We start from the raw sequence: 26,782 nt of genomic DNA, 5'->3' as shown, positions 1-26,782 counted from the left end.
CTTTAGGTCAAACAAAGGGTCATTAGACTTTTCTGTACAGATTTTGTGTGTTTGTATTTTACTTCTCCTTTTGGACTGTATAATTGTGTTCTTTACAAATCTGGTGTTTTATGCTTTTCTCCAGCTACTGAGCCATCAGGAACATCTGGCCGAGAGTCGGGAGAGGCAGATGAATCTGAGGAAAGACTTGGCGGAGATGCAAGAGTGGATGGCCCAGGTCGATGAAGAGTTTCTTATGAGGGACTTTGAATACAAGAGTCCTGAGGAGCTGGAGGCATCGCTGGAGGAGATGAAGGTGGGTGTGGAAGCACGGGTGAAACTTAAGAATATTTTAGCGTACAGTTATCCCTTGAAGAGTTATTTTGACTTTTTCTTCTGTGCCATTGTCTGGCAGAGAGCTAAAGAGGATGTGCTGCAGAAGGAGGTAAAGGTAAAGATCCTGAAAGACAACATCAACACGCTGGTGTCCAGATCATCAACCCCTGGTGGACAGGAGCTGACTTCAGAGTTAGAGGGGGTTCTTGCCAACTACCACAAGCTGTGTGACCGCTTTAAGAGCAAGTGCCACACTCTAGAGGTAATATATGTGAAGTTTATTTATTCGTTAGTGAAATGTTTTTGGTGTTAAGATGATTTATACAGAGAGAGAGAGAGACAGCAAATTTTAGCAAGAACACTCACAATGCTGGGAGGAATAGAGGAATATTCACCCTCTGCCATGACTTCCAGTCGTCCGGTGAGACCATGGCTCAGACTGTCAGTGCATCTGTTGGCACCGGCAGGCAATGCTTCCACCATGACTGTCCACCTACAGTGAAGCCAATGCTTTGCCTCACCATGTTTCCACCCCACCAGGGAGGGAGTAATCGGCGAATGCCATGGTGGGGGGCGCATGGGGACGGATCCAGGAATTTTATAAAGGATTCTTCACAATTGGGAGATAGGGTTAATGGTGAAGGTCTGTGCTCTCCCAGTGCTTTTCTAGTTCAGTCTGCAAGAGAAATACGGCTTGGGAGAAGATTTATTTTCCAGCAAGGCAATGATCCGAAGCATACAGCAAAAGATACACAGAAATGGTTAAAAAAATACGCTGAGAGCATAACATGATAAACACAACCCAACAAGCCACAACATATGGGGATACTGACCTTAATGTAACATTATTGAGTAATACCACACTGAAGTGTCTAACTTCAGACTTCTAGGAGTAAACTCCTCTGTTGTTCTTAGCAGCTTAACATATAACAATTGGTCTCATCCATCATACGTGCATAAAGTACATGGGCAGTTTACATTTTAAATCACTTAAAATCAGTCCCTGGATCCTTTACACTTAAAGCAGAGAATTTCAACCTCTCGAGAGAGTCTTTTAGTGTTTTACTTAGAATAATGGCTTTTGAAGAAAGTTCATAAAGTGCAGCTGTTGGATGCAAAGTATTTCTTGCGGAACCTCCTCCTCCATGATATTTATCTGCCTGTAACCTGTAGCCACTCATTTAGCTTGCAGAGTTGTCTGAGCGTCTCTGTTGTAAACAATCCAGTATGGCCTGCCTTTTGCAAGGGGGCTAGCTCTCTGTATTGGTGGTGTGCTTGGCCAACAAGTGGTACATATTTAAGGCTCTACTAACTCTGGGTAACTCAGTTCACGTCGACAGTAAGCGCAAACAACTTAAGTCTTACCTGCCATGACCTTAAAGCTGAACATGCCATTCAAACGTCTCTATCAGTTATCGACTTCTCCGTGCTTGCTACCAGCATCACTACGGTACTGCTTCCTGATTTCACAAACTGAACTGTAAAAGGCTGTTCATGCACAATCCCTGTACAGCCTGACAGAACTTGAGAATGAAATTGCAGAGTCCAGACGTGCAAGCCTCATTTAGATCTATCCACACAGACTCGGTGCTATGCTTGCAGCCAAAGGTGCATCTACTAAATACTGACTTGAATGGAGGTGAATATTTATGCAGTCACTTATTTTACATTAAATTTTTTTCTGTTTTACCTTCGATATTCAAGAGATTTTTTTGTAATTTTTCTTTTGTATAAAAAGGCAAATATTGACTGTGATTGATTTGTAAATTCGATTAAAGGGTAAAACATCTAAAACATCAGTGAATACTTTTTATAAGCACTGTATTCCAGAGATTTGATGCAGAGGTACAAACCAGGCTTTAGAATGGAAAAATCACAGCAACTTGTGCTTTCATTGTTGTAAAACTACAACAAAATAAGAAGAAATGTGTCACAGTTGTTAAATGTTGGCTTGAAGATTTAGTTCAAAGCCTCTCTACGGTATTAAAAGTCACTATGACACATATTTAAGTCAATACAAGCCAGAATTTTATGCATGAACGACCCAATTTGTCTGTTAACTCACAACTCGAGGGGTTCAGAAATAGAGTGACATGATGATTTATCCATGCTGTCATTTCGTGGGCAGGCTTTTGCTAATTTTCATGTGCAGAATAAAAGAGGCTGAAAGGGCACTTGTGAAACTTGTTTCCCGAGCTAATCTACAAGTGTTGAGTTCTAGTTTGGGGCGTTGTTTTTGATTATAAACCCCCTGACTGTGCAGAGTAAAGGTCAGACACGTCACTGACTTGTGCTTATGCTTATTTATACTGTTTGCCTCAAGTCTATTAGCCACAAACCCCTCTTTGCCAGGGTGGGATTTCTTAATCCAGCCGTGACTTTAGAATACTAGAATTAATGTTTCCCTGGCTCAGCACAGCTGTTTTAAATGCTTTTGACTATGTTGTTTTTTAATCTGGGGTGTTCGCTGTAGGAGGTTTGGTCCTGTTGGATGGAGCTGCTGCAGTACCTAGATATGGAGCAGAGCTGGCTCAACACTGTGGAGGAGAAGGTTCAAGCTTCTGACAACCTACCGGAGAGTACCGAGGCTGTGAGTGAAGCCCTGGAGGTAGGAACACCCACACACACTTCATTTAATCACATTAAGTCCATCCATCAACTTAGACTCCACAGCTTTTCCTCTCTTTCTCATTCCCTCCTGTGTATTCTCGACATCTTTAAAGAATTACGTTTTTCTGGAAGATTTAAAACTCTACCTATTTGTAGATTTTGTACAGCAGTGAGATGAGTTTAGATGAGCTTAATTTTTCTAAATTCTATAAAGTCCTATTGCTACCAATTAATAATTATTTCATTGTTATTTCCATTTTTAAATACATTTTTATTTCAATTTCAGAAACTTTAATGAACATATTCAGTTTTTCTTCTTCCCTTTTTCTGCTTACCACTGTATCAGCACCGTTTTTAAAAAATAAATCTTTTGTCTAGGACGAAAGAAGAACACATGGCTGAAACTTAAAGATACATCAAGATTTTTTAAATTCAGTTTAATTAAATTGAATTTTATTTGATTTAATTATATTTATACAAAGGAAGGAGGGCTCAAGTTTCCATGGTGCAAATTTCATGAAATATCAAGATCTTTTATTTTATTTCATTTTAAATTTGATCTGATTTGATTTTACAGTTGAAAACATGGCTCAAAATTATTTTATTTTGTTTAATCATTTTATTTGAAAAAGAACATATGACTCAAATTTCCAGGGAAATCATGAGATCCTTTTTTTTTTGTGGCTTGTTTTGTTTTATATTGGGGGAAAAAAATCAAATGGCCCAAATTTCATGAACAGTCAAGAAATTTTATTTTATTTTTTAATTTATTATTATTGTTATTATTTTTAACAAAAGTAAACTTGGCTCAAATTTCCAGAGAAATCCTGAGATGTATTTATTTATTTATTTTGTGGGGTTTTTTTGGTTTCAATTTATTTTTTGAAAATAAAGCTCAAATTTCACAAAACACTCAGAAATTTTATTTGATTTTATTACACATATGAACAAAGAAAAAGAACAGATTAGAACAAGAAATAGAACACATGCAGTGCCTTGTAATGTGGAATTAAATAACAGTTACTAAAGAAATGTCGAGGAGAAGCCAAAGAAACCCATATGGCATTGTTAAGTGACCCTCCTTAAGTGTAAAATTGAACACTCTAACAATTAAAATGGTAAAAATCCTATATATATGGATAATCAAAATAATAAAGAAATCAAGAATAACATAATGCCAAAAACTAGAAAAGCACTCGGAGAGCGCAGACCTCCACTATTAGCCCTACCTTCCAACAGTAAGGAATCCTTTAAAAGATTCCTGGATCCAGACGGTGATCCGGTTCACTCCCAAAATCTAATCAGTTCTTCCTAATGCCATTTCTGACATTTCCTGAAAATTTTATCAAAATCTGTCCAGAACTTTTTGAGTCATGTTGCTAACAAACAAACAAACTAACTAACTAACAAACCCTGATGATCACATAACTTCCTTGGCGGTGATAATAAGATTGACACAAAAAGTAAAATAGAAAATTATGGTAGAGGATATTTACTACGTGTTTTGTTTTTCTGGTCCAACAAAAAAATTTTTTGGTTTGTCTCTTGAATGAATGTAAGTTGGTACAGTTTCTTCTATGACTTTTTAGGCAGTTGTGTGTTTATATAATAATACGTTTTATTTTATAATATTATTTAATATTATGTGTGTATGTGTGAAGCAGCATTAGCTTGAGTGCACAGAGAGGAGCAATAAGTCTGACAAGGAAAAGAAACAGCTTCAATTCAGAATGTGTAGGCAGATGGCACAGTCATTCAAAAACTATTTCAATATGATGATAAGTATGATATGATATGTATGATATAGCAATTAAACCGGTTCAGTGTTCTGGAGACTTCATACTGTATACCAAATTTCTGATTATATTATTGTCTTCTAATGTTAGAAAGATGCCACAGCTTAACCCAAGCCTGTTATTTAGCTCATATAAAACCACTTTACTGATTTACATGCTTTTTAACTGCATGCAGAAACAAATTACCGTCAATTTATTAGTCTGATAAAAGCAGTGAATAATCATAAATCCAACCATCCATGTAATATTCTGTGTTATTAACCTCTGTGTCTTTGACTTTGTCTTCTGCATTACTTCTGCTGTGTCTCACTATGGTGCTATATCTGTAGACTGCCTGCAGCCTGTCTGTCAAACTCACTCTAATCACACTGCGGCTTCTGTAACTTTGCATAGTGATGAAGGAAAATGAAGACCCTCAAAGACAATGTTACCCCCTCCCATTTTTCCTCATATTTTTGGCTGTTTCCCTCCCTCCCTCTCTCTCTCTCTGTCCACTCATCTCAACCTCCCTCTCTCACCCGTCTACAGTTTCCTAATCAGACTCGCCCCACTGGATGAGACCTCTTGCTCCCTGTCTTCGTCTCTATCTATGTCCATAACCTGCGGGAAGAAAAAGCGAATGAAAAGACCCCATATAAACAATGACTGTCAGATTCAACATGAACCGTCATTTGAAGAGCTCCTCTCTCTCCTCTCTCTTGTTTCTCGTTCAGTTAGTGTCTTTTCTCGCTCTGCCTTCCTCTGACACACCAAATGTAGTGACTCCTGCAACTGTTTTGTCTGTTTGCTCTGCTATTTGTATTTTTCTATCTTTTACACACATAGACCTTTTTTTCAGCCATCTTCTGTTCCTAGCTTTGGTTCGCAGGTGGACTTTCTCCCTCTTTGCGTGTGGCTTTATCAAAGGATTAGGTATCTGGAAATTTTGACCTGCTCCTGTACTAATTTTTTTTCTTCTATTTTCCATCCTTTAATTCACCACAAGTCTTTGGAGAGCACGCTTCGTCACCCTGGGGACAACAGGACGCAGATCAGAGAGTTGGGTCAGACGCTGATTGATGGAGGAATACTTGACGAACTCATTGGCGAAAAACTAGAGGCCTTTAATTCCCGCTACGAGCAGCTTAATCACCAGGTCAGGACCTTTGTGTCAGAGAACTTTGAATGTACTTGTGCTTGTTTTTATGTAGTAAAAAGGCAGTCATTCTTTATTATAGATAGGAAATATAGACCTTTGCATCCTTTTCATTCAGTAATTTCTTTTTTATTTTATTCTTTGATGATATTTTTGTGTGATTTTCTCTAAGCCAACATTTACATACTGTTCACATAAATCTATAACCAGATGGTTAGGTTATTGTGTTTTGTTTGAGAAATTAGGTCTGGCATTAGTATATCTATGCATTACATTTCTCTACATCATGCACACTAAGTGCCCAACCCTCATGGGTTTATACGACCCCAGAAATGCATGTGCACTGTTTCAACAACTCACTTCTAGTCAGTATAAAGTTGCACATTCCTTTCATAGATCAAACTTCAGCATTGCATTCTGCACATTCCTTTCATAGATCAAACTTCAGCATTGCATTCTGCCTTTTCTTTGCTGGTAAGATCTGCTCCAAAAATGTTTCTATTTAAAAGCACAACTCGTGTTTTTATTGTTATCCAACCAAAAGACCCTAGCATTTCTGGAGGAAATTGTTACTAAAAAGTACATTACACGGTGTGCATGTTTTTTTCTGTTTCTACTGACAGTTAGGGTACTAAGCCACACAGGTCTAAATTTGTAAACCCAGATCCGCCCGCACCCGTAGTGTTCAGAACTGAGAACTGATCCGTTACCTGCAATCTTTTCTATACTACCTGGATCTGCCTTGACCCGTGATTAAACACATCATATACATACAGCCATTCACCTTTGATTGAAGTTCTTAATTTTGCCGCTGCTTTGCAATTAATATGTTAACAATAAGGGTGGTAGACCACTGCATTTTCTCTGGTGTTCACACATCTGTGCAGGTTACACAAACAGATAAGCAGCTGTAGATAAGCCTACTGCAGCGCCTTGTCTTTCCTTCACACATAAATACACACTCGCACATGCATGCATACATCAGTGAATACATGCTTCTGTTAAAACGAATGCCAATTTGTACATATTATTAATAAAGACTGTAAAAAATGAATGAAACTCAAAACTTATAATAGGGACTTTGAGAGTAATCTCAAATACAAAATGTGGCATGTTTTGCTCTAGGCTGGGCAAATAATCCAAATTTAGATGAAATCCCTATATGTCCTGCTGCATACATTATTTTTCTTCATTTTCCAGGGACAGCATGAAGATTTGGTACATTTTTGAGGATTTTTTTATGTTATCTTAAAACAAAATCAGCTTTCTTGTCCAAAGAAAAGCAGATAAATAAGAGGAAAGCCTGAGACAAATGCTGAAATGTACTCATCATCACAAGGGCTCTGTATATAGAATTACTGCCTCCTTTTTTTCCTGGCACACATTTGCGACCCACTGAAAGAGCTGTGTGACCCACTTTTGGGTTCTGACCCATCTGTTGAGAACCACTGATCTACATCAGGTCATTTCAACTGGTCAGGCTAATGGACCCAACACCAACTCCTTAACATGAACTCATGACCCATATCTTCTAAAATTTCCGACCCCAAAAAATTAATTGGATAAGAAATTATGTAGTTTGGACCAAGATGAGCAAAACACATGACTGAACAAAAAGACTATCCCCAATTTCTCTCCTCATTTTCTAGATCTCTTCACCTCCAATAAAGGCATAAAAGCCTAATAATAACTCTGAATAATTGTATATAGCAGCTACCATAGTACATTAAGTATCCTATTCCTACAGTTCACAAGCATTTCTTTAGTTGCATGAATCTGGATTATGAAAATAACACAGGTTTGTTTTGCTTTCCAGGCAGTGAACAGGCAGATCAGCCTTGAGCAGCAGCTGCAGACTCTGAAGGAGAACGAGCAGGCGCTGCAGACGCTGCAGGAATCTCTGAGCCAGCTGGACCACACACTCACCTCCTACCTCACTGACCGGATCGACGCCTTCCAGCTGCCACAGGAGGCACAGGTACAAAACTCACATCTGTGTAAACACACATACTAAAGCCCAGGAGAGTTACCTGACAATATGTGACATGTAGGGAGGTACAAAGATGTGATAGATCTTACTCTAGGAGGTCTTTTTCTGCTTCTGCAAAGACGCCAGGAAGACAAAATATTGAAGTGTTATACATAATAATGGCATTAAACACACCATAACACCCAACTTATTCTGATGTTTCCTGAAAGTAAGATAGAGTATAACGTGCACACACTAAATAAAGGCCTCATTAATGCAGAAGCCCGTTATCTGAGGGTCTGTTTGTGTTAATTTCCTTGCTTCTGTCAGACCATCGGAGCAGAGATCGCAGCCCACGAGGTCACGATAGAGGAGATGAGGAGGAGGAATGTTGCCAATTTGCCTCCCCCCACCAGTGACGGCAAAGCTGCTCGAGGTGGAACCATGCTGGACCAGCTACAGGTAACACTGCCTCCTACTGGAAATCTAAGGAACTACAAGAAACAGATAACTGTCAAATAAAAAAAAAGGACGAATTTAGACATTACATACTTTTATTTATTCTTATTGCATAGAAACTTTCATGTATGAAGCAGTCCGAAGTGCCTCACAAAGGAACAACAGACATGAAATTAGATAAGAAATTTGCTGAAATAAGTGATATAATAAAAATCGAAAACAAAAAATAAACCATAGAATTAAAGAAATAAAATATGTCCTGAGAATAAATGCATTTAAACTGTTTAAAGTTGGTGAGACAACATAAATGCCAGCAGTGAATCTAATATAAAGACAGTGATAAAAATATGGATCAAGGATATTTTTTAAATTAAAGAGGCTTTGTTGAATTGTTACACCAAAATGTACAATAGTTTAAAAAAGACTACTCCAATGTTAAATACATTCTTTCATTTAAGTACTTCTATTACTTCAAACATTTCCAACAGTTTTTAAAGCCAGAGAAATCCTCAGATTTTAAAGTTGTAATGGTCATGCTGTCACTGACAAATAAGGTTTAATGATGCCATGGAGATTGGGTCAAGGACTGCTACAGCTGGAAGCATGAACTGTTCATGGAAACTGTTTTCTTAAAAAAAAAAAAAAAAAAAGATACATTTTTGGGCCTTTTCATGCTTTTATTAGATAGTGGAAGGACGGTGGATAGACTTGGAAACAGGAAAGAGAGTGGGGAGAGACATGTAGTAAAGGGCCACAGGCCAGATTCAAACCCGGGCCGCCCGTGTACATGGGTAGCACCTTAATCCACTCAACCATCTGCAACCAGAAGCTGTTTTTTTGATGCTGTATTTGGCATGTCATCGGTTCCCCACTTGGGGTCCAGGACCACCTAGGATGGGTGCCAAAGTTCTCATGACTGGGACCAAATCTAACCTTGCAGAGCAGATGGATACGCCTGTTTCCTTGTTTTTCACTGGCGAATCCATCTTGCAAAGCTCCCATCTGAACCATTTGGGCCTGGTTAGAAAGTGACAGGACCAATTGGCGATGAGGGGCAGTACATTCGGGCATGGCAGAGTCGTGACGTAAACGAGCAGCACTAAGAGGGGGTACAATTATGGCGGAAGAGCTTAGCGTGGACGCTACTAAAGCATAAGTTTGATCAGAACTTGACAACAATTCTTCGTTAAAAGAAGAACAAAAGAACAGCAGTGAGTTGTTTTCTTTTCAAAAACGACAAAAGTCAAGTACTTACATGTCTGTAGTCGCCATGTTTCATGTTATTCCTCGTAGCTGTGCACACGCAGCTCGATAGCTGCTACGTCACGTGTTTTGTTGCTCTGATTGGCCCGTAGAGATGTGACGGACGTTCATCCAATCACACTCTAAATTTTTTTTAAAGCCTCTGCCTTTTCTCAAACGTTTCCTGTTGAAGCTTTCCCAGGTGGATGTGTGAAACAAATCCATCTGGCATGTCAGGTTAGACTAAATCAGATTTTCACATTCTAACTTAAATCACTGTAAAACACTGTTAAAAAGTTTATGCTTAGGTCTTTTATTAGAAGAATATGCATAGACCTATTTTCTAAGGGTTTTATCAACCAAAAAATGTATAAAAATGCAGATTTTTTTAACAGCAATGTTCCATTTTTTGTTGTGTATCTGTATTTACTAGATAGTAAACCACTATTTTGGTTTCATGGATGAATTTTACATATTGAGGGAGAAAAGATAAGATAAGATAATCCTGTATATATTGTGAGTAGCAGGAAACATAACCAGAAAGGCCACTTGTATCAGCTTTTCTCCCTCACCATGTGAAATTCATTAATGAAACCAAAATGATGGTTTATTTTTAAGTAAATACCCCGTATGGATGCAGTTTTTATTTAACAGATTCATCAGTTCATAACAGGATTATTTCTGTATGAAATACTGATCAAAGCTATTAAATTACTCCGAATTGTTATGCAATGGAGATGGGCAGAGCTGAGCAATGTCTCTTCTTGTTGGCTGTTGTTATTGTTTTGAATGAGAGCGCCAAGGTGGTCAAACATACATACTGTTAAAAAGTCAGTTAACCAGTTACTTGAATGTTTTTTGACTGCTTTTTTAGACTATTTTAGATATTAAACTGTAATAAAATCAAAGAATTAATTAAAAAATATTTGTGTGGCACAGATGTATGTGTTTAGTAATGTCATCTGTATCCATTGCAGAGGAAGCTGAGGGAGATCTCCACAAAGTACCAGCTGTTTCAGAAGCCAGCTAACTTCGAGCAGCGCATGTTGGACTGTAAAAGGGTGCTGGAGGGAGCCAAAGCTGAGCTGCACGTTCTGGATGTCAGAGATGTGGACCCAGAGAAAATCCAACCACACCTCAATGGTTGCATGGTGAGAGCTGCAATTTTATACTTTACACAAACATGAATGGCAAATTTATTGATGATTGCATCCTCAGCAAGTGAGAAAATTATTTTAATATGTACTCAAAAATGCCAAAAATTTGATCCAACTCTGACTCACAGGCTTGTTTCCTTTTTAATCACTGATAGAAACTATACAAGTTGCTTAGTGAGGTGAAGCTGGAGGTGGAGACGGTGATAAAGACAGGCCGACAGATTGTGCAGAAGCAGCAGACTGAGAACCCCAAGGCGATGGATGAACAGTTAACTGCACTCAAGCTGCTCTACAATGATCTGGGTGCCCAGGTAACCTAAAACTAAACTTCTTATTTCTCTACCCTACAACAATCACACTGCTCATATTGGATTAGTTTCAACAATACTTTTCTCAATCTTCTCTTTCCAGGTCACAGAGGGCAAACAGGATTTGGAGAAAGCTTTGTCTCTTTCTCAAAAGTTCCAGAAGGAGAGCGCCGCCCTGCAGGAGTGGCTGACCACCAACGAGGCTCAGCTGCAGCAGAAGAACAGCAGTGGAGACATGCCAGCTGACATCGATGCTGAGATCGCCTGGGCTAATGTGAGTAACTGTGCACAAGTGTTTTCATATGGAGCAAAAAATTGCTGCTGCTTCTGCCCAGTAGGTGGAGCACGAAGACAGGATGATAACCCTGAAAATACCAGTCTGTCTAATAACTCTCTTTCTCACATTGGATGTAAACCGTGTCTGCATTAGGATCAGAAGCCAACAGTGAGAATTTTGAGAAAGCTATAAATAATCCTTACTAAATCTACATCCATGCTGTAGATTGAGGAAAAAACGGTTGTAAATGGAACCAATTTTTTTTTTTGTCATTGAGCGAGATAAGCTCTGATTACTGGAGAAGCACAAAATATCTATGAGTGTAGCTTGTAGGGTTATAAACCAGGATTGTGTTTGATTACAAGACTGGTCCATAGAGTGGATACTTTTACCTCTAAGGTGAAAAAGAAGCTAAAAAAAACAAAGACCAAATCAGAGCATCCTACATGGAATTTAAGGACAAAGATGTCCAGAAAAACAGGCATTGCATTTGACATTGCTGTCTATTAAAGCTGGCACCAGGACAACTCAGTAAGAAATAGATAAATAAATAAGCGAGTGATAAAAAAGAAATAAAGCTCTGATAATCTTAAACATCATCTACAGTGAGATAAGACTGTACAGTGATGTATTCTTTTCTATCAGCATAGCAGCATTTCTTTATCAGATTTACCAGAGGCTTTTTTTTGGACATGATAACTTCTGTGATCAAAAATGGGCGAGTTTTATCTACACATTTAGAAACTATCAGATCCTATCACATCTTGTAACATATTTCCCTGGGCACATTTATTATTTTGGACCCATTCAAACCTCTTCTTTGCACACAAGACTTAGCATCTGTTGTGAAGTAAGAGAACACTACAGTGTAGTAGAGGAAGGGCAAAATACCAATACAGTTTTACAGACTTTTGTAACTTTGACATCACTCATTACAGTTGTCGGTGGAAATGTTGGTGTTGACATTCAACTGCTATTCTTCTAGTTGATAATTATGCTCTGTTTATTTCAGTATTTAATATTTAAGCATTTTGTGTGCAAAACATGCACTAGAAAGATGCAGGAATTTGTGGACTATTGTGCTGCTTTAGCACTGATAGCATCTCATAGGAGCAGTGCAGATTGGCACTATTTTGATCTAGAGAATGGAGATAAAGTTGTCCAGAGCATGTATGGAGTTATACTTGCATATAAACAAAGTACAATGTGACGATATTCAGCTCAGGAATGTGGACATTAACCTGCAAGAAGGATCCAAGGCTGCCACATTCTGCAAACCAACTTTGCACTGTTGTGGTGTTACGTTGTTTCAGTGTGAAGTTGATTTCCAGAATGTATTTATTTGTATTTATTAATTTATCGTATTGTGCATACACTGTATCATATCGTATCAAATTGTATCTTATCGTATAAAATTATATGATATCGCATTGTATCATATGAAATCGTATTGCATCACATTATATTATACCCTACTGTATCGTATCGTGCATACACTCTTATATTGTATTGTATTGTATCATATCGTACCAAATCGTATTGCATCGTATTGTATCATGCCCTACTGTATCGTATAGTGCATGCACTATCGTACCGTATCGTATCAAATCGTATTGTATTGTATCAAATCATATCGTATCATATCAAATTGTATTGTATCCTATTGCATCACATTGTGTTGTATCGTATCATACAGTAATAATCATATCAAATTGTACGGCATCATATCAAATTGTATCGTATTAGATAGAATCGCATCGTATTACATTGCATTGCATCGCATCGTATGGTATCGCATCATATCGTATCGTATTAAGTTGCATCGCATTATATCGCATCGTATTGCATCACATAGCATTGTGTCGTATTGTATCGTATTGTGTCATGCATAACTGTATTATATCGTGCATACACTGCATCGTATCATATTGTATCATATTGTATAATATCATATCGCATCGTATCAAATCGTATCATATTGTATCAAAATGTATCCTCTCCTATCCTATCCTATCGCATTGCATCACATGGAATCACATTTTTGTGTGGTTTTGTGAAGTAATGTTTCTTTTAGAGTCTTTTCAGCATAATATTAGATTGGAACAGTTTGTATTGAAATGTGTCTTTTCATATCTTGTGGTATCTTTTTCGTTGTTTTTGCCCCATTAATATTGTGAGTAACCTTCAATTCTCCCTCATAGTGTATAGAGAGTAAATGCATACTTCTTTTACAGTCTTAAAATGTAAAAACATATCAGATGAATTAAACTTTGCTTTCATTTGTGCTTTAAGATGGATGTCTTAATGCCATTTTTGTAACTTTTAATTTGCACCATATTCTTACCATGCAGTCGTATGTAAGCATGTGTGTCTGTGTGCTGTGCAGTAAATCCTGCCTACAGCTAGCTGAGGTGGCAGTAAATTATGACGTATAGAGGCCATCACATGATCACATTTTATGTTCTCTATGCTGCATCATATAAAAATGTATGCATGTTCCTCCACCAGGGCCTGCTGAAGGAGTCAGAGCGCCGTAAAGCTGACCTGTCCAGCCTGATGGAAACCAGTGCGGGTCTGCAGACTCTGGTAGAAGGCAGCGAGGCTGAGCTAGAGGACAAAATCTGCGGTCTCAATGAAAGCTGGGGCCGTGTCCGCACCTGGACCGAGGACTGGCTCAGTGCTGTGCTGGTGAGTGCAAATATTTAATACAGAAAGGCTAAATAAATAAAAAGTCGCTGTGTTGTTTATTTCATGTTCTCTGAGTCAGTCGGTTCTCCCACCTGCTTTAAGTTTTTATAGCTATGTGCTCAAACAAGACATTTTCGTGCTATCCTTTCTTTGTTTTACTGATGCCTTTTACCATGCAATAGTCATTAAAATTTACTCAATTATTGCTGAATTTATAATACATACTACGTCTGCTTGAATAATACAGGCATACAAGCTAAGTTCACTGGATTTGAAAGTGTTTTCTCCCAGTATTCGAAATTAAAAAATGCTAGGTTGTTAACATTAACAGTGAGTATATATCATGAACTCATTATGCTGTATATCAGGTCAATCAAGCTGCTATACATTTACAAGTATATCAACTATCTGAATAGACTTTTTCTTTTTCCAGCAGGTCATGGAAAGGTTACTAAAAATGTAGAAACTTATTTGTCTCTCTTGATTTAAGATTAAGCTTTTCTTAGGAGTTTTTTTAGCTGGCTATACATGGACTGAAAGTAATAATGGTGCTCTTATAAGAGCTACAAAAGCAAGCAAGACCATCAGAGGAAAGATTGAGCTTTTCTGTGCACATACTTTAAAAAGGGGGGGGGGGGCACAAAAAAAGCAACAACAATGTGAAAGTTCCTCTCAGGAACATCAACTCGTTGTTTTTCTGTTTCATGTGTGCAGAGTCACCAAAGTGAAGTGGAAATTTTTGATGAGAACTTGGCCCACATCAGCACCTGGTTGTACCAGACGCAGATCCACCTGGACGAGGCTGAGCGGCTCGGCCCCACGGAGAGGGAGCAGGTTGTGAAGGTAAGCAAAAATGTTACACTGGCCCTTATTCATCAAACTTGCATAGAAACCAGCACAGATGACAAGGTCCATGTGTTATTAATGAAACATGCGTAGCTGGCAAATCACAGCGTACAACTGACCAGTCATTGATAAACACGAGAGCTGGAAACAATCATCATTTAAATAACACACCCCGATGCTTTCACGGTTTGGCCGGCCTTACCCCTGGTGTTTACATGGAGTTATGCAAAACAGCAATGAAACCTGCTCCATCTATTATTATTTCAGTCTCCAGGTCAGAGGAAAGCGCATCCACACAGAGTAGTGATTTGTGCACAGAAGTGACAGTACACCCAAATTTCTGCTATATGCAATTTGATATTTGAAGGCCACTATGAAGAAGATAATCATCAGTTTTTTATTATAACTTTGTCCTTTTTTCCAGTTTACATGGCAAATGATTGAGACAGAAGGTTACGTTCATTTTGTTTTTGGTCTTCAGAATATTTTCTGAAAGTTAAACCAGAAGTGAATGTAGTTTGGGAGACATAAGTATTCGCCTGAGAGTGATAGACCTGTCAAGAAGAGGCAGGAGAGAAATTAAAACAAAAATTAATAGGGTTTTGATGATAAGGCAGCATCAAAGATTCCTTTGTTGGTTACCTCTGCGAAAAGTGTCCTCAGGGTCTAACATATACAGCCAACTCTGAATGACAGACATGTCTTATCAGCACGCCTTTCCTGAGAATCTACATTTCCTAGAAATAATGTAGGAACTTGCAAGGGCAGATTCAAGCCAAGTATGCTTTTTAAAGCTTATTAAGCTCTACACACTGAACACTCCTAGAAAATATGACTGAAAAAAATGCTTAGAGTGGAGAAAGTCAATCTGCCTTATAATGTTAACATTTGAGAGCTAGTGAGTTTTTCATTACAGTCTTTTGCCAGTTTTATAGTAAATGTTAAGTCTGAAAATATGTACAACAAAAAAGTGGATACCATAAAAGCTTGTAAGAATCTAGCAGCAGTTACATTTTTCTTTATGGGAATTATTCCTCATTCCCAATTATTCCTATTTTTTACCTTGAATAAAGGCAAGTTAAGGTAAGTTGATTTACATAGCACCATTCATGCACAGTGTAATTCAAGGTGCTTTAGAGAGCTAAAAAAAACATGAAGAATATTAGGAGCATTAAAGGATATACAGTGACAAGGATGAAAAGAATGAAATATAGTAGCTTAATGCTAAAAGAAATTAGATCTTTTTTTCCTACATTTGAATTTAAATCATACACTTTCACTTCTTTTGCAATGGGAAGAGAAGGACACTGTTTATTTGCTGGTGCCAGGGCATCCTAACCTTAATGAGTATATGCTGTGCTAAGCTGAGTCAAGGCAACTTTCCAGTCCAAGTGAGTGAATGATTCATAACATAGACTGATAGATTTTTTCTGACCAGCTGCTCTATTTGTCCTCAGCGTATGCTGGATGAGCTGGAGGACATCAGTCTGCGTGTGGACAACGTGAAGGACCAGGCTATCATACTGATGACCAGCAGGGGGCCGGCCTGCAGGGATGTGGTGGAGCCAAAACTGAATGAACTCAACGTCAACTTCGACAAGGTGTCTCAACACATTAAAACTGCACAGGTAAATGCACAAAATGAATACGAATCTAAAGTGGGAGTTGAATGCTGTAATGAAACTACACAGGTCAACGAGAACATCAATCCAGAAAAGGGTTGAAAGAAATTGCGGGATTGGTCTGTCTGTACTTCATATAGGTAATCTGAAGGTATTTTCATAGTGAACTTCTGTGTTGAAGCTCTGCCTTGAAACAATCAAACTGATACTGCAACAGCAGGATATTTGGTGTCCCTGTATATTTATTGACCTTGTGTTACAGCTTTGTGGAAGTGCGAGAGAGCACAGCACAACAGGAGGTGTGCGTACATACTGGTAGAAATGCGCACAGTGCTATCCCATCTGGCTCCTGATCCTGTTCTCGCCTCTGTAATATCTCTCTTACTAGCATTGAAGCTAGGAAACAAAAGGAAAATTGAAACTTTGGAAACAAAAGGAAGACAGAAATAGGGCAGTTACTTTTATGAAAAAATAACTAATAAGGCATTAATTATTAATTAATGCCTTAATTAATTAATAAAAAAAATTTGAGTACTTGGTAATGAATAACCCCTAACAATACAGGGGTGTAAATATAATCGCTTGAAATGGCACTGTGAATCAGCCTTAATGCTTCTGAAAAAGGTACGCTGGAATTTACTATTATATTTTCCTTTAGGAATGTTTTGGAATTTCCAGAAATTTCAGAGAAATTTCTGAAATTTACACGCGAACTTAAGGGAATTTCATAGCTAAAAATGAGCTTATCTTGCAACACAAACAAAACAGCTCAATGCCCCATTACTCTATAAATCTAAAGCATGAAGGAGGTCTGTGCAGTTATCCTTTCTATTCTTGTCTTTTTGCATTTAGATGATGACCAGTCTGGAGTCAGGTGGTGTTGGACTGAACCAGCAGGCCTCTCAGCAAGTATGTGAAAGAGAGAAAGTAACAAAACTAGGAAAAACTCCTTTACAGTGCTGGTTTGGCTGAGTCGGTGGAGTGGGTTCCCATGTACAGAGGTGGCACTGGTTGCATAGTTGAAGAGCACTTTTGGGTCTATTTCTTTCCTTCACTCACTTCCCCCATATCTTTTTTGTGTCTCTTTAGCCATCAAGTCCAAAAAGGCAAAAAGTCTTTCCCCCAACCCCTAAAAAATATTTATAAAAACCTACTTCACTAAGGACAATGCAGGCCCAACTCATTCCACTTAACATTTAAATAGCCTCCAAAGTTTCAGCTTCCACCACTACCTATATTTGAGACATTATCTAAAATTATTCCACAGCTGAAAGAGATGATAACGTTTGTTTTGCTTTGTTTTGACCTTGAGTTTGTTTTTGCTCTTTTCTAAAGGTCATCCACAAGCAGGAGGTCCAAACAGAGAGTCAGAACGAGACTCGTCCCGCTGAGGCTCCAGTCCTCGGCGAGGTAAAAGACCTTCAGGCAGAGCTTCAGGACACGCTTAGGGCTCTGCAGCAGCAGCAGGAAACAGGAATTGTCCTGGATGATGACAAGGTACACAAGGTCACCTTTTAATTTCATCCTTGTGTCACCTCTTTTTCAAACTTTCAAGGAAACTGTGTGATGGTTGATTGAAACAGTTACCACGTTTTTAAACATTGTGGAAAGTAAAATAATCACTCATTCTTTTTCCTGAAGGTCTCCATCCTTTTTAGAGAACTTGAAATGCCCTTTGGCTGCCTCTTCTTTTCTTGCCTACTTTTAATGAGATTTTTGTAAAGAGTAAAGGCTAAATAAAGCTGCCACCTGATAGGAAAAGGTTTAATAAGACATTGCAAGGTCTTAAAAGTTCTGAGTTCAGTCTTTGTTATCAAGGTTTATGATGTTAAACTTGCTGCATGAACAGACTTATGCAGTCTAGGAAGCTCAGACTTGGTTTGGTAATGTGTTTTTCCCAAAAAGTGTTCCAAAGTGCTGCCATGGTTCCAAATTAGCAGCCTCTGCTGTAATCAGTGTTTGCTTTTGCCCCAGATGGACGAGGAGAAAGCGAGTGTGGAGGACCTGCTGAGAAGAGGAGAAGAACTCCTGCAGCAAACTTCAGACGAGGGTCAGAGAGAGGAGCTGAGACTTCTCCTGATCCGGCTGCAGAGCCAGTATTCCTCTCACAGGGTGCGATGCCACAAAGGACACCTTTTGCCTTTCTTTAAGTCTGGAAAAACATCCAAATGTCTTTTTCTTATTCTGTGTTTACCTGCTTTAGGAGTTTAGAGTGGTACGAATCAGACAGGTGGGAGTCTCTGTGGAGTCTTCATCGACTCAAACAGTCACAGAACAGACAGGAGAGTTCCCAGGAGAGGTGAGCTACGTGTTATAGACACAACAACGTCATTGCGTCACTCAATTATGTCTTATCCAGTTCTGTTTTGTTGTCATATCACTCTGTTACAGCTTAGTACTCTGTTTATTCTACCTGCTTGGTTTTTCTCTTGTTTGTAGGAGATGGCGTCACTGCAGCGTAGCAGCGCTCCTTCTCTGAGTCCCTCTGACTACCTGTTGGACATCAACAAAGTGCTACTCGCCATGGCCGACAATGAGCTGCTGCTGAACTCCTCAGAGCTCAGCGGGGGGCGCTATGAAGACTTTTCCAGCCAAGAGGACACACTGAGGGTGGGTTTCAATCACATACCCAAAGTTTTTTATGAAACACCAGAGAGGTGATGATGATTCCTCAAGCTTTTCTTCTCTTTTGTTAAATAGCCACAACGGCTTAAGAAGGAAATTTATATGGTTTCAGTGTGCCATAGAAAAAGAAAATTGAACAAAATATGCTATGTTTTATCTTTTAAGCTTGACAACCAGATTTAATTTAACTTTACTTAAAGTTTTAAAGTATACATAGAGCAAATCAGAAATTAGGCTTTAAACTGGCCGCATGTTAGACAAAATGTTACTGTAAACATGTATAAAGATTGAGAGCTGTGTTTGGATGAATGCTGGATTTAGACTTCTGGAAAGTTTTTCCATCACATTAAGATTTAATATTTTTTTGTGCAAGGCAAAATGGTGGACTGGGTGATGCACTGGAGCTCCCTGGAGTAATCTTGCCCCCCTAGAACTACAGTGGCTTTAAGTCCTTTAGCACTTTAGCATCTCAAGTTAACACAAGGTTAAGTATTCAATCTGCAGTTAAAACAGGGTTCAGTTTTTGCAAGCCTGCTATGCCTCCATTCAGCAAGTCTACGTTCCCTGAATGTCAGAATTCATAGGATTTGAATGGCAGTTTTTACTAGTTTACGAAGGCACACCTTTCCCATGAGTGAGTATGGTTTTGGTACATTGAAAAGACGCAGGCACTCTCAAAGTGGAAATTTTTGTAGCCTTCTGTTGTATAATAAACTTAGAATATATAGATATTTTGAGTGTTTTAAATTGACTCTAAGGTTTTTAAATAAAACCATGAAAAGATTAAAGCTCATGTGAGGCCTTTTTAGCTGGAATCTCTATATGATCTATTAAAGGAGGTAAGACCACTAGCAGATAGACTGATCATTTCTGTACAGTTATAATTTAGATAACAATAATAATCAAGGTTATGCTAGTTATCTAAAGCCAACTAAATAACTAAAACTAAAATATTCAAATCATTTTAGTGAACTAAAAATAAATAAAAAACTAAGCTTTACAAAAAAACTAACAATAACTATTGTGTGCTTACAAAACTAATTGAAATAAAATAAAATAAGGGATAAAATATCCCTGGTGTTTGACAATAGCATACTGACTGGTATGTACAGCCAAGCCTGGAGAAAGTGAAATGGCCTGATTTGATTGGAGAAGACTGCACACAATGGTTAGTTGTAGGTCTTAAGTTGTATTTAAACATCAAACTTAAACAAAAAAAAATGAAAAGTGAAGAGTAGCCATTTGAAATTATACGATGCTTACTTTCTCTGACTCTTTTGGGTAAGCATCCCTTTTTGCTGACAAAAACAAAACAAACAAACTTTAAAGCATTTTGCAAACTAAAAACTGAAATAGATTAACAAAAAAAACCCCAGTAAAAACAAATGAAAATTAAACTGAAATGGAAAATAAAAACTAAAAACTAAAATAATATGTATTTAATAAAAAGAATCCACAGCCATTATAACCCTAGTTACAATAACACTGTTAATAATAACTGTATTTGTATAGCACCAACAAGATGTTTATAAAGTGCTTCTAGCATCAGGACCCAACACCACCTCCTTAAAGACCAATCACAAACCCAAATTTCTTGTTTTTCAATCTTAGCCAACTGTTTTTGGAAGAAAAATGGGGCAGTTTGGACTTGACATGGAAATATGTAATGGAGCAAAGAGATGGAGTCATAGCCTTCAGAATTAAAGCACGTCATAGACATCATAGCCGTTTTGCCAGGCAAACATCTGAAAATGTCTTCACAACCCATTTTGAGGTCCTGACCCACCTGTTGAGAACAAAGCTTTAATAGATGCAGCAAAGACAAGAAGTCAGAGAACAAGAAAAGGTTAAAAAAGGTTTAAGTAGCAAACTCTATGAAACATAAATGTATGAAAAGCAATAAAACAAAATATTAAATATAAAATATGACAAATGAAATGTTAAATACTGAAAGAAAAACATATCTTCATATACAGATAAGATGATATCACATCTGTGATTAAACAAAGATAAGAGGATTATAACAGATAGGTAAGAGATAGAAGAAAAATTAAGTAAATTATGAAAGAGAAATTGTTAAGATGAACCATCATAAGGATAAGGCATGGATGAATAGAGCAAGAGCAGCAGGATGAATGAATGAAGGAATGGAATCAAAACAAATACATTAATATTTAAAGGAGACATAAAAACAAGACTGTTAAGGTGAGTTTTAAGGTGTGAGTTTAAATATGTTGCTGCATCTGCAAGCCTTTTCAAACTGGAGGGGCCCTGACAGCAAACTGTCCTTTAGTTTTGAGTTCTAATTGAACAACCAGGGGTCACCTGCCTGAGGATCTAAGGCTGTGCACTGGCTCATGAGGGGTCAGCATTTCAGAAATGTAACCTGGGGCAAGACCAATACAAGCTTTTTAAGTGATCTGTAAAATCCCTAAATCAGTCCTCAAAGTAACAGGAAGCAAGGACAGGAGTGATATGATGCCATCTGTTCAAACCAGTTAAAAGCCTGTCTGCTGTGTTCTGGGCCAGTTGTAGGCAGGTTGGTGACTTTTTGGTAATACCAGATAGTCTGTAGTTGCAATAGTCCTGTCAGGAGTGGATCAATGCAAGTATACTTTTTCCTAGGTCAGCAAGGGGCAGAAAGGATTTGATTTTGGAAATTATCAGTTTAGTTGTTCTCTTTCTGTCTGAAACCATTTTTACCAGCTGCTGAATCTGGGAAGTAAAAGAGAGAGGGATTCATCAAAGATATCTGTAGCTCCAAAACAAACTCAAGCTGTGTTCCCTAAAAAGTGGAGATCAAAAGCAAGTTTGGAGTCTTAGTGTTTAGCATTTGAGAACAGCATGACTTTAATTTTTTCAGCATTCACACAAGTTTTAAATCATTAAAAATTCTGAACCCAGTTGTAGCTAGAAGAGTGCTTGGTCTGGGGTGGGTTCTGAGCAGTACATGACATTGATTTCAGCATCAAAATGAGATTTGGCATTAATTCTGTTAAGTTCAATTCAGAAATCTTTATGTCTTCCTGGCACTTAGAGCAGCATCATAACCGGAAGCAAAATGCAGAAGTCTAACAAAAATCACAATTGTAAATAAAAACAAAATATTAAGAAAAGAGCAGTTTTAAACATTATATAGTTTACTTATGTCTTTATACATGGATGAACACTATAAACAGAAAATTTTAAATACAGGTCTCAGACAGATACAGTAACGGCATTTAAATAAATAAACCAGTGGTTATAGTGCAATAAGTATAATATAAATATATCAATAAAATAAAAAAAACAGACATATACAAAATGGACTGGGAAAAAGGTGTGTTTGTGCAAAATAGGATACATTTCTTAACGGAGGACAAGCATACAGGCATAATGCGTGAATAATATTGGGGGGAAAAAAATGAGGAAAAACTATATAAATATGAAAAAAGCTGCTCTGCAAGCACCCATGAACTGCAAACACTCTGTTTAATGTTATTTATATAAAGAATAAACATTAGTGTCCCTAAAACTGAGCCCTGAGGCACACCTTTGATGTGAGTACAATACGCTTTTGTACATAGAATAAAATTAGTATATAGTCATGGATGAAAGTATTGGCACCCCTGGAGTTTTTCCAGAAAATACATAATTTCTCCCAGAAATTGTTGCAATTACAAATGTTTTTGGCATACATGTATATTTCCTTTATGTGCATTGGAACAACACAAAAAGACAGAAGAAAAAAGCCAAAATTTACATAATTTTACACAGAACTCAAAAAATGCGCCGGGCAAAATTGTTGGCACCCTCAACTTAATATCTGGTTGCACACTCTTGGGAAAAAATAACTGAAACCAGTCGCTTCCTATAACCATAAAACAAGCTTCTTACACCTCTCAGCTGGAATTTTGGACCACTCTTCTTTTCCACAGGACCTTGGTTTACACCTCTCCTATTTTGAGAATGAATCAGCTAACTTTTCCACCATCGATCACAAGCTAATCTTTATGTGGTGATTTCAATATTCATCTCTTGCAGACATTTAACATGCTACTTCTTGGTCATTGTTTTTTTCTCTGGTCTGTACTTACATCTGTCACTTCACTGCCTCCTCTTTATTTTGTTCATGTGTTTTTACAGATTATTAAAGAAAACCTGGAGCGTCTTGGTGAGCATGTCACAGGGATCCATGAGCGGCAGCCTGACGTTGTTCGGGAAGCTTCTCCTGCTGAGATTGCACAGATCGGTGATGCACTCACACAGCTCAACGCAGAGTGGGACCGTATCAACCGCATGTACAACCACCGCAAAGGGTACGTGCTCCAACTGATGAGGAAGTGCCATTTTTATATCAAACTTTAAAAAAGTTATTCACAGAAAACATGGGGACACAGAGAGGAGCAGCTATTACCAGACGTACACTGAGCGTCAGGGTGTTCAGGCAAAGCTGCAGGGATGTTAAATGCCAGCTGTCTGCTTGTCAGGAGACAACGTGGAGAGATAAAAAGAGAACAGAATACACAATCAACACCTCGTACACACACACTGACCTTGATTACTATCAAAACAAGCCCTTAGGCATAAACAATCTCACATATTCTCTCTTTCTCATTCACAGTTGTTCTTATGCACACGTTTGAGTGACCTTGACACCATCAAAAGTTCTTTGGGCATTAACAGTCTTTATTTTCAGAGCACACTTTGTCTCCATGCATGAATAAATGACTAATTTAATTTGAAAGACAGCACAGAAAAAAATGATGTATTTAATCTATAATACAATAAACCAGCTATGTCATTAAAACTAAAAGTATGGAGAATATTATTTCAATTGGATCATTCAGAACTCATTTCCCCACCTTGTCCTGAACCAGATTTGTTGTGCTGTGGGGGATTCTAGGAGAGGAAATAACCCTCATGCAGACCATCAGCCTGATAAAGATCATATTTTTATATTAGCAGTTTAGGTAATCAGCTGCTCGCTCTGTGCTGATTTATTCAGTGGTGTCGTTTTAAACTTTGTGTTGCTGAAGGGGGTTCAGGATTGTTATGACATTTGTGGTATTTAATAGAGGTCAACTGGGTTATTTTCCACATCACAGTAGAATTTACCCAAAGGGTAAATGAGATAGTACCATCAGGGACAAAATTATTCTTTATAATTTCTTTCTTTCTTCCTCTTTATGAGGGTCACTTAATAATGAACTGAAAATATATAAAATAGTATATAATATATAAAGAGTATTTGGAGAGAAATTATTAACTTGTAAATAAGTAGAAAGAGAAGTCTGTGAACTATTTAATTCTCTAAAAGAACAATAGGTAGGGTTTTCATACTAAAATGTTTACATTAAGTAAAAAAAGAGACTATTCCTGTGGTGAATGTATTTATTTAGTTGAGTACTTACATTTTCTGAAATATTTCCAACTGTTTTCAAGGGTTGAGAAATTCACAATTTTTGTGGTTGTAATGGTCCGTGCCTGTACCCATCCCATGACTTATACTTTTTAATAACCTTTTCTCTGAGTTGCTTGGAGTGTTTTTATCTTCATGGTGTAATGGTAGCCAGGAAAACTGATTAACCAGTGACTGGCCTTAATATTAGATTTTCTGATTCTTTTTGTGCTGCAGGAATTTCGACCGAGCTGTAGAAGAGTGGAGGCAGTTCCACTGCGACATGAACGACATGAGCCAGTGGCTGTCTGATACAGAATCACTGCTGTCTGAGACCGTCGGCCCGGACGGACAGCTGGACTTAGACTCTGCAAGACAACATCAGGAGGTCAGTGAGGGGTAGAGGGAATGGGTTTAATAATTAGTTTTTTGAAAATTATTTTATGTGGTCAGTTTTTTCATGTGTACAAAGAGACTAAGAACAGGAATAGACAGCGTAAGAAAACTAAAGGAACACTTTTAAAGGGCACCTTCAGGTAAATCCTCATGATATCTTAAAAGTCCTCTAATGTACTAAGAAAGAAACAAGGAGGTGGTAACCATCTCTTCTACAACAAACACCATCTATTTCTTTAGGTCCTTAGAAAGGTAGGCATGCTGGGAGCAGGTGGTTTAAGGCGCTTCCCATGTACGCGGGCATGTCTCTCCCCCACTCTTGATCCTGTTTCTGACTCTATCCACTCTCCTCCTCTATCTAATAAAGGCACAAAAATTACTAAAAATAAATCTTTAAAAAAAGAAAGTTAGGCATCCTATCTATAATAAGTTGACTTTTCCCAGCCATTCTGTGGGTTTTTTTTAAGACTCTTTGTAATAACTAGTATTTTTTCATATTTTTAAGACAATTTCCAAATGTTGCGGCTTCTTACATCATTATTAGGACAAACATTAATGACTCAAACTGTAGACTCGCAATATCCCACATGTTTACAAGCTCAAAGCACTGTTATTACTCTCCAAGGCTGCTGTGGTAATATGTTTGAAATATAAGCAGCTAGATAGTTGGAAATACTACACAGAGATAATTGCATTTGTCCTCCCTGAGGGGAAGAAGTGGGTGCTATAATGTACCTAATAGACATACACACTGCACATTTAAGAGCTCATTATGCAAAGCTACAAACAGGAAGTTAACTGAGATGTAACATGAGATGGAAACTTCTAATTTTGTTTTGTTTGATCACCACAAGCAGCAATTTCATCCTTGCTGGGAATTAAAGCTGTATTATCACTGACAGTATCAACACCTTCCAAGTCTGAGGTTCTCCATCTGTCCGGCTCTTTTGCCTGTTTTCACAGTTGAGATAGAGACGAAGGATCAAGAATTGAGAGATCAATTAGCTGACTCACCCTCGAGCAGCCTTGTCAAGCACTTTTGCCATTTTACGGGTCTGTCTTGGCAAGTCAGATCTCTCTTAGTGGAAGTAGAGCTTTGGCAGCTTAAGCCATGACGTACCGCAAATAACATCAGTGTGCCAATCACAGATTTGTTCAGAAGCTGGGGATTTTGGCCCTAAATCATGAGGCTTATGCTGCTTGATTGATCCCCTATTTTACCTTTTTTTTCATCTTTTACTCAATTTTAAGGAGCTAGAGGAAGGACTTGTGAGCCACCAGCCTGTCATGGCTATGCTGACCCGCACTGGGGACCAGATTATCAGGCAGCTGTCCTCTCCTGATGGATCCCTGCTGGAGGAGAAGCTGGACTTCCTCGGTCAGCGTTGGAGGGCTGTGAATCGCCATGTTCTCGATAGACAGCGCAGGTAACCTCACCTAGCATGTAGAGTCACATATACCCTGAAAGGTTAAGCGTATGTGGAGGGATTCTTATCATTGATATGACTAGATTCAATCAGTTTAAGAGTAAGATGTAGCAAACCTTTTTCATTTATCAGTGTCCACCAGGTTAACATTATCAGCATGGTCAATCGGCCTGTAACAGTAATTTAAATGTAAATTCAGGATTAGACCTGCAACCAGTAGAAAATAGAGATCCTAATCTGTGCCTGTAATGAAAGTGCATGTTGTGTTTTTACAGGCTGGCTGGAGGGGATCCGGCCCTGTCAGACCTAGTGAGGAGACGTGACGAGCTGGCCGTGTGGCTGCAGCAAACGGAAAACGCTGTCAGCTCCTTACCCGTCACCGCCACCGACGAAAACCTCAGAGAACTCAAGGTACGGCACGAAACACGCTCGAGTAAGTGTAACTCCTGAGAGGCTTTTTATTTTTGTTGCAGAGCCTGGTAAAGTCCGCTGTTTTCACGGTCAGCTCAAAATAAGGAGGCTTTTTTTAG

The 26,782-nt window shown here is 38.2% G+C and overlaps 1 protein-coding gene across 6 annotated transcripts in view; it reads left to right on the top strand.

Annotated features, from left to right (window-relative positions):
• The window catches only part of utrn (utrophin), a 315,204-nt gene that overhangs the window by 77,088 nt on the left and 211,334 nt on the right, over window positions 1-26,782 (top strand). For all 6 annotated transcript variants that reach the window (XM_041805540.1, XM_041805544.1, XM_041805541.1 and 3 more), the window contains 21 exons: window positions 125-295; window positions 395-577; window positions 2,789-2,923; window positions 5,707-5,856; window positions 7,673-7,834; window positions 8,156-8,287; window positions 10,504-10,677; window positions 10,839-10,994; window positions 11,095-11,265; window positions 13,777-13,956; window positions 14,671-14,799; window positions 16,260-16,430; window positions 17,277-17,333; window positions 17,760-17,921; window positions 18,399-18,536; window positions 18,628-18,723; window positions 18,864-19,034; window positions 23,175-23,347; window positions 24,667-24,817; window positions 26,077-26,252; window positions 26,528-26,663. In XM_041805540.1, coding sequence (XP_041661474.1) covers window positions 125-295; window positions 395-577; window positions 2,789-2,923; window positions 5,707-5,856; window positions 7,673-7,834; window positions 8,156-8,287; window positions 10,504-10,677; window positions 10,839-10,994; window positions 11,095-11,265; window positions 13,777-13,956; window positions 14,671-14,799; window positions 16,260-16,430; window positions 17,277-17,333; window positions 17,760-17,921; window positions 18,399-18,536; window positions 18,628-18,723; window positions 18,864-19,034; window positions 23,175-23,347; window positions 24,667-24,817; window positions 26,077-26,252; window positions 26,528-26,663 — 3,174 coding nt within the window. The remainder of the gene's footprint in view (window positions 1-124; window positions 296-394; window positions 578-2,788; window positions 2,924-5,706; window positions 5,857-7,672; window positions 7,835-8,155; window positions 8,288-10,503; window positions 10,678-10,838; window positions 10,995-11,094; window positions 11,266-13,776; window positions 13,957-14,670; window positions 14,800-16,259; window positions 16,431-17,276; window positions 17,334-17,759; window positions 17,922-18,398; window positions 18,537-18,627; window positions 18,724-18,863; window positions 19,035-23,174; window positions 23,348-24,666; window positions 24,818-26,076; window positions 26,253-26,527; window positions 26,664-26,782) is intronic.

This window comes from Cheilinus undulatus, linkage group 14, assembly GCF_018320785.1.
Source record: "Cheilinus undulatus linkage group 14, ASM1832078v1, whole genome shotgun sequence".
In the NCBI taxonomy this organism is placed as follows: domain Eukaryota; kingdom Metazoa; phylum Chordata; class Actinopteri; order Labriformes; family Labridae; genus Cheilinus; species Cheilinus undulatus.
The sequence above is the reverse complement of the archived record's forward strand: the minus strand, read 5'-3'. Positions and strand labels throughout refer to the sequence as shown.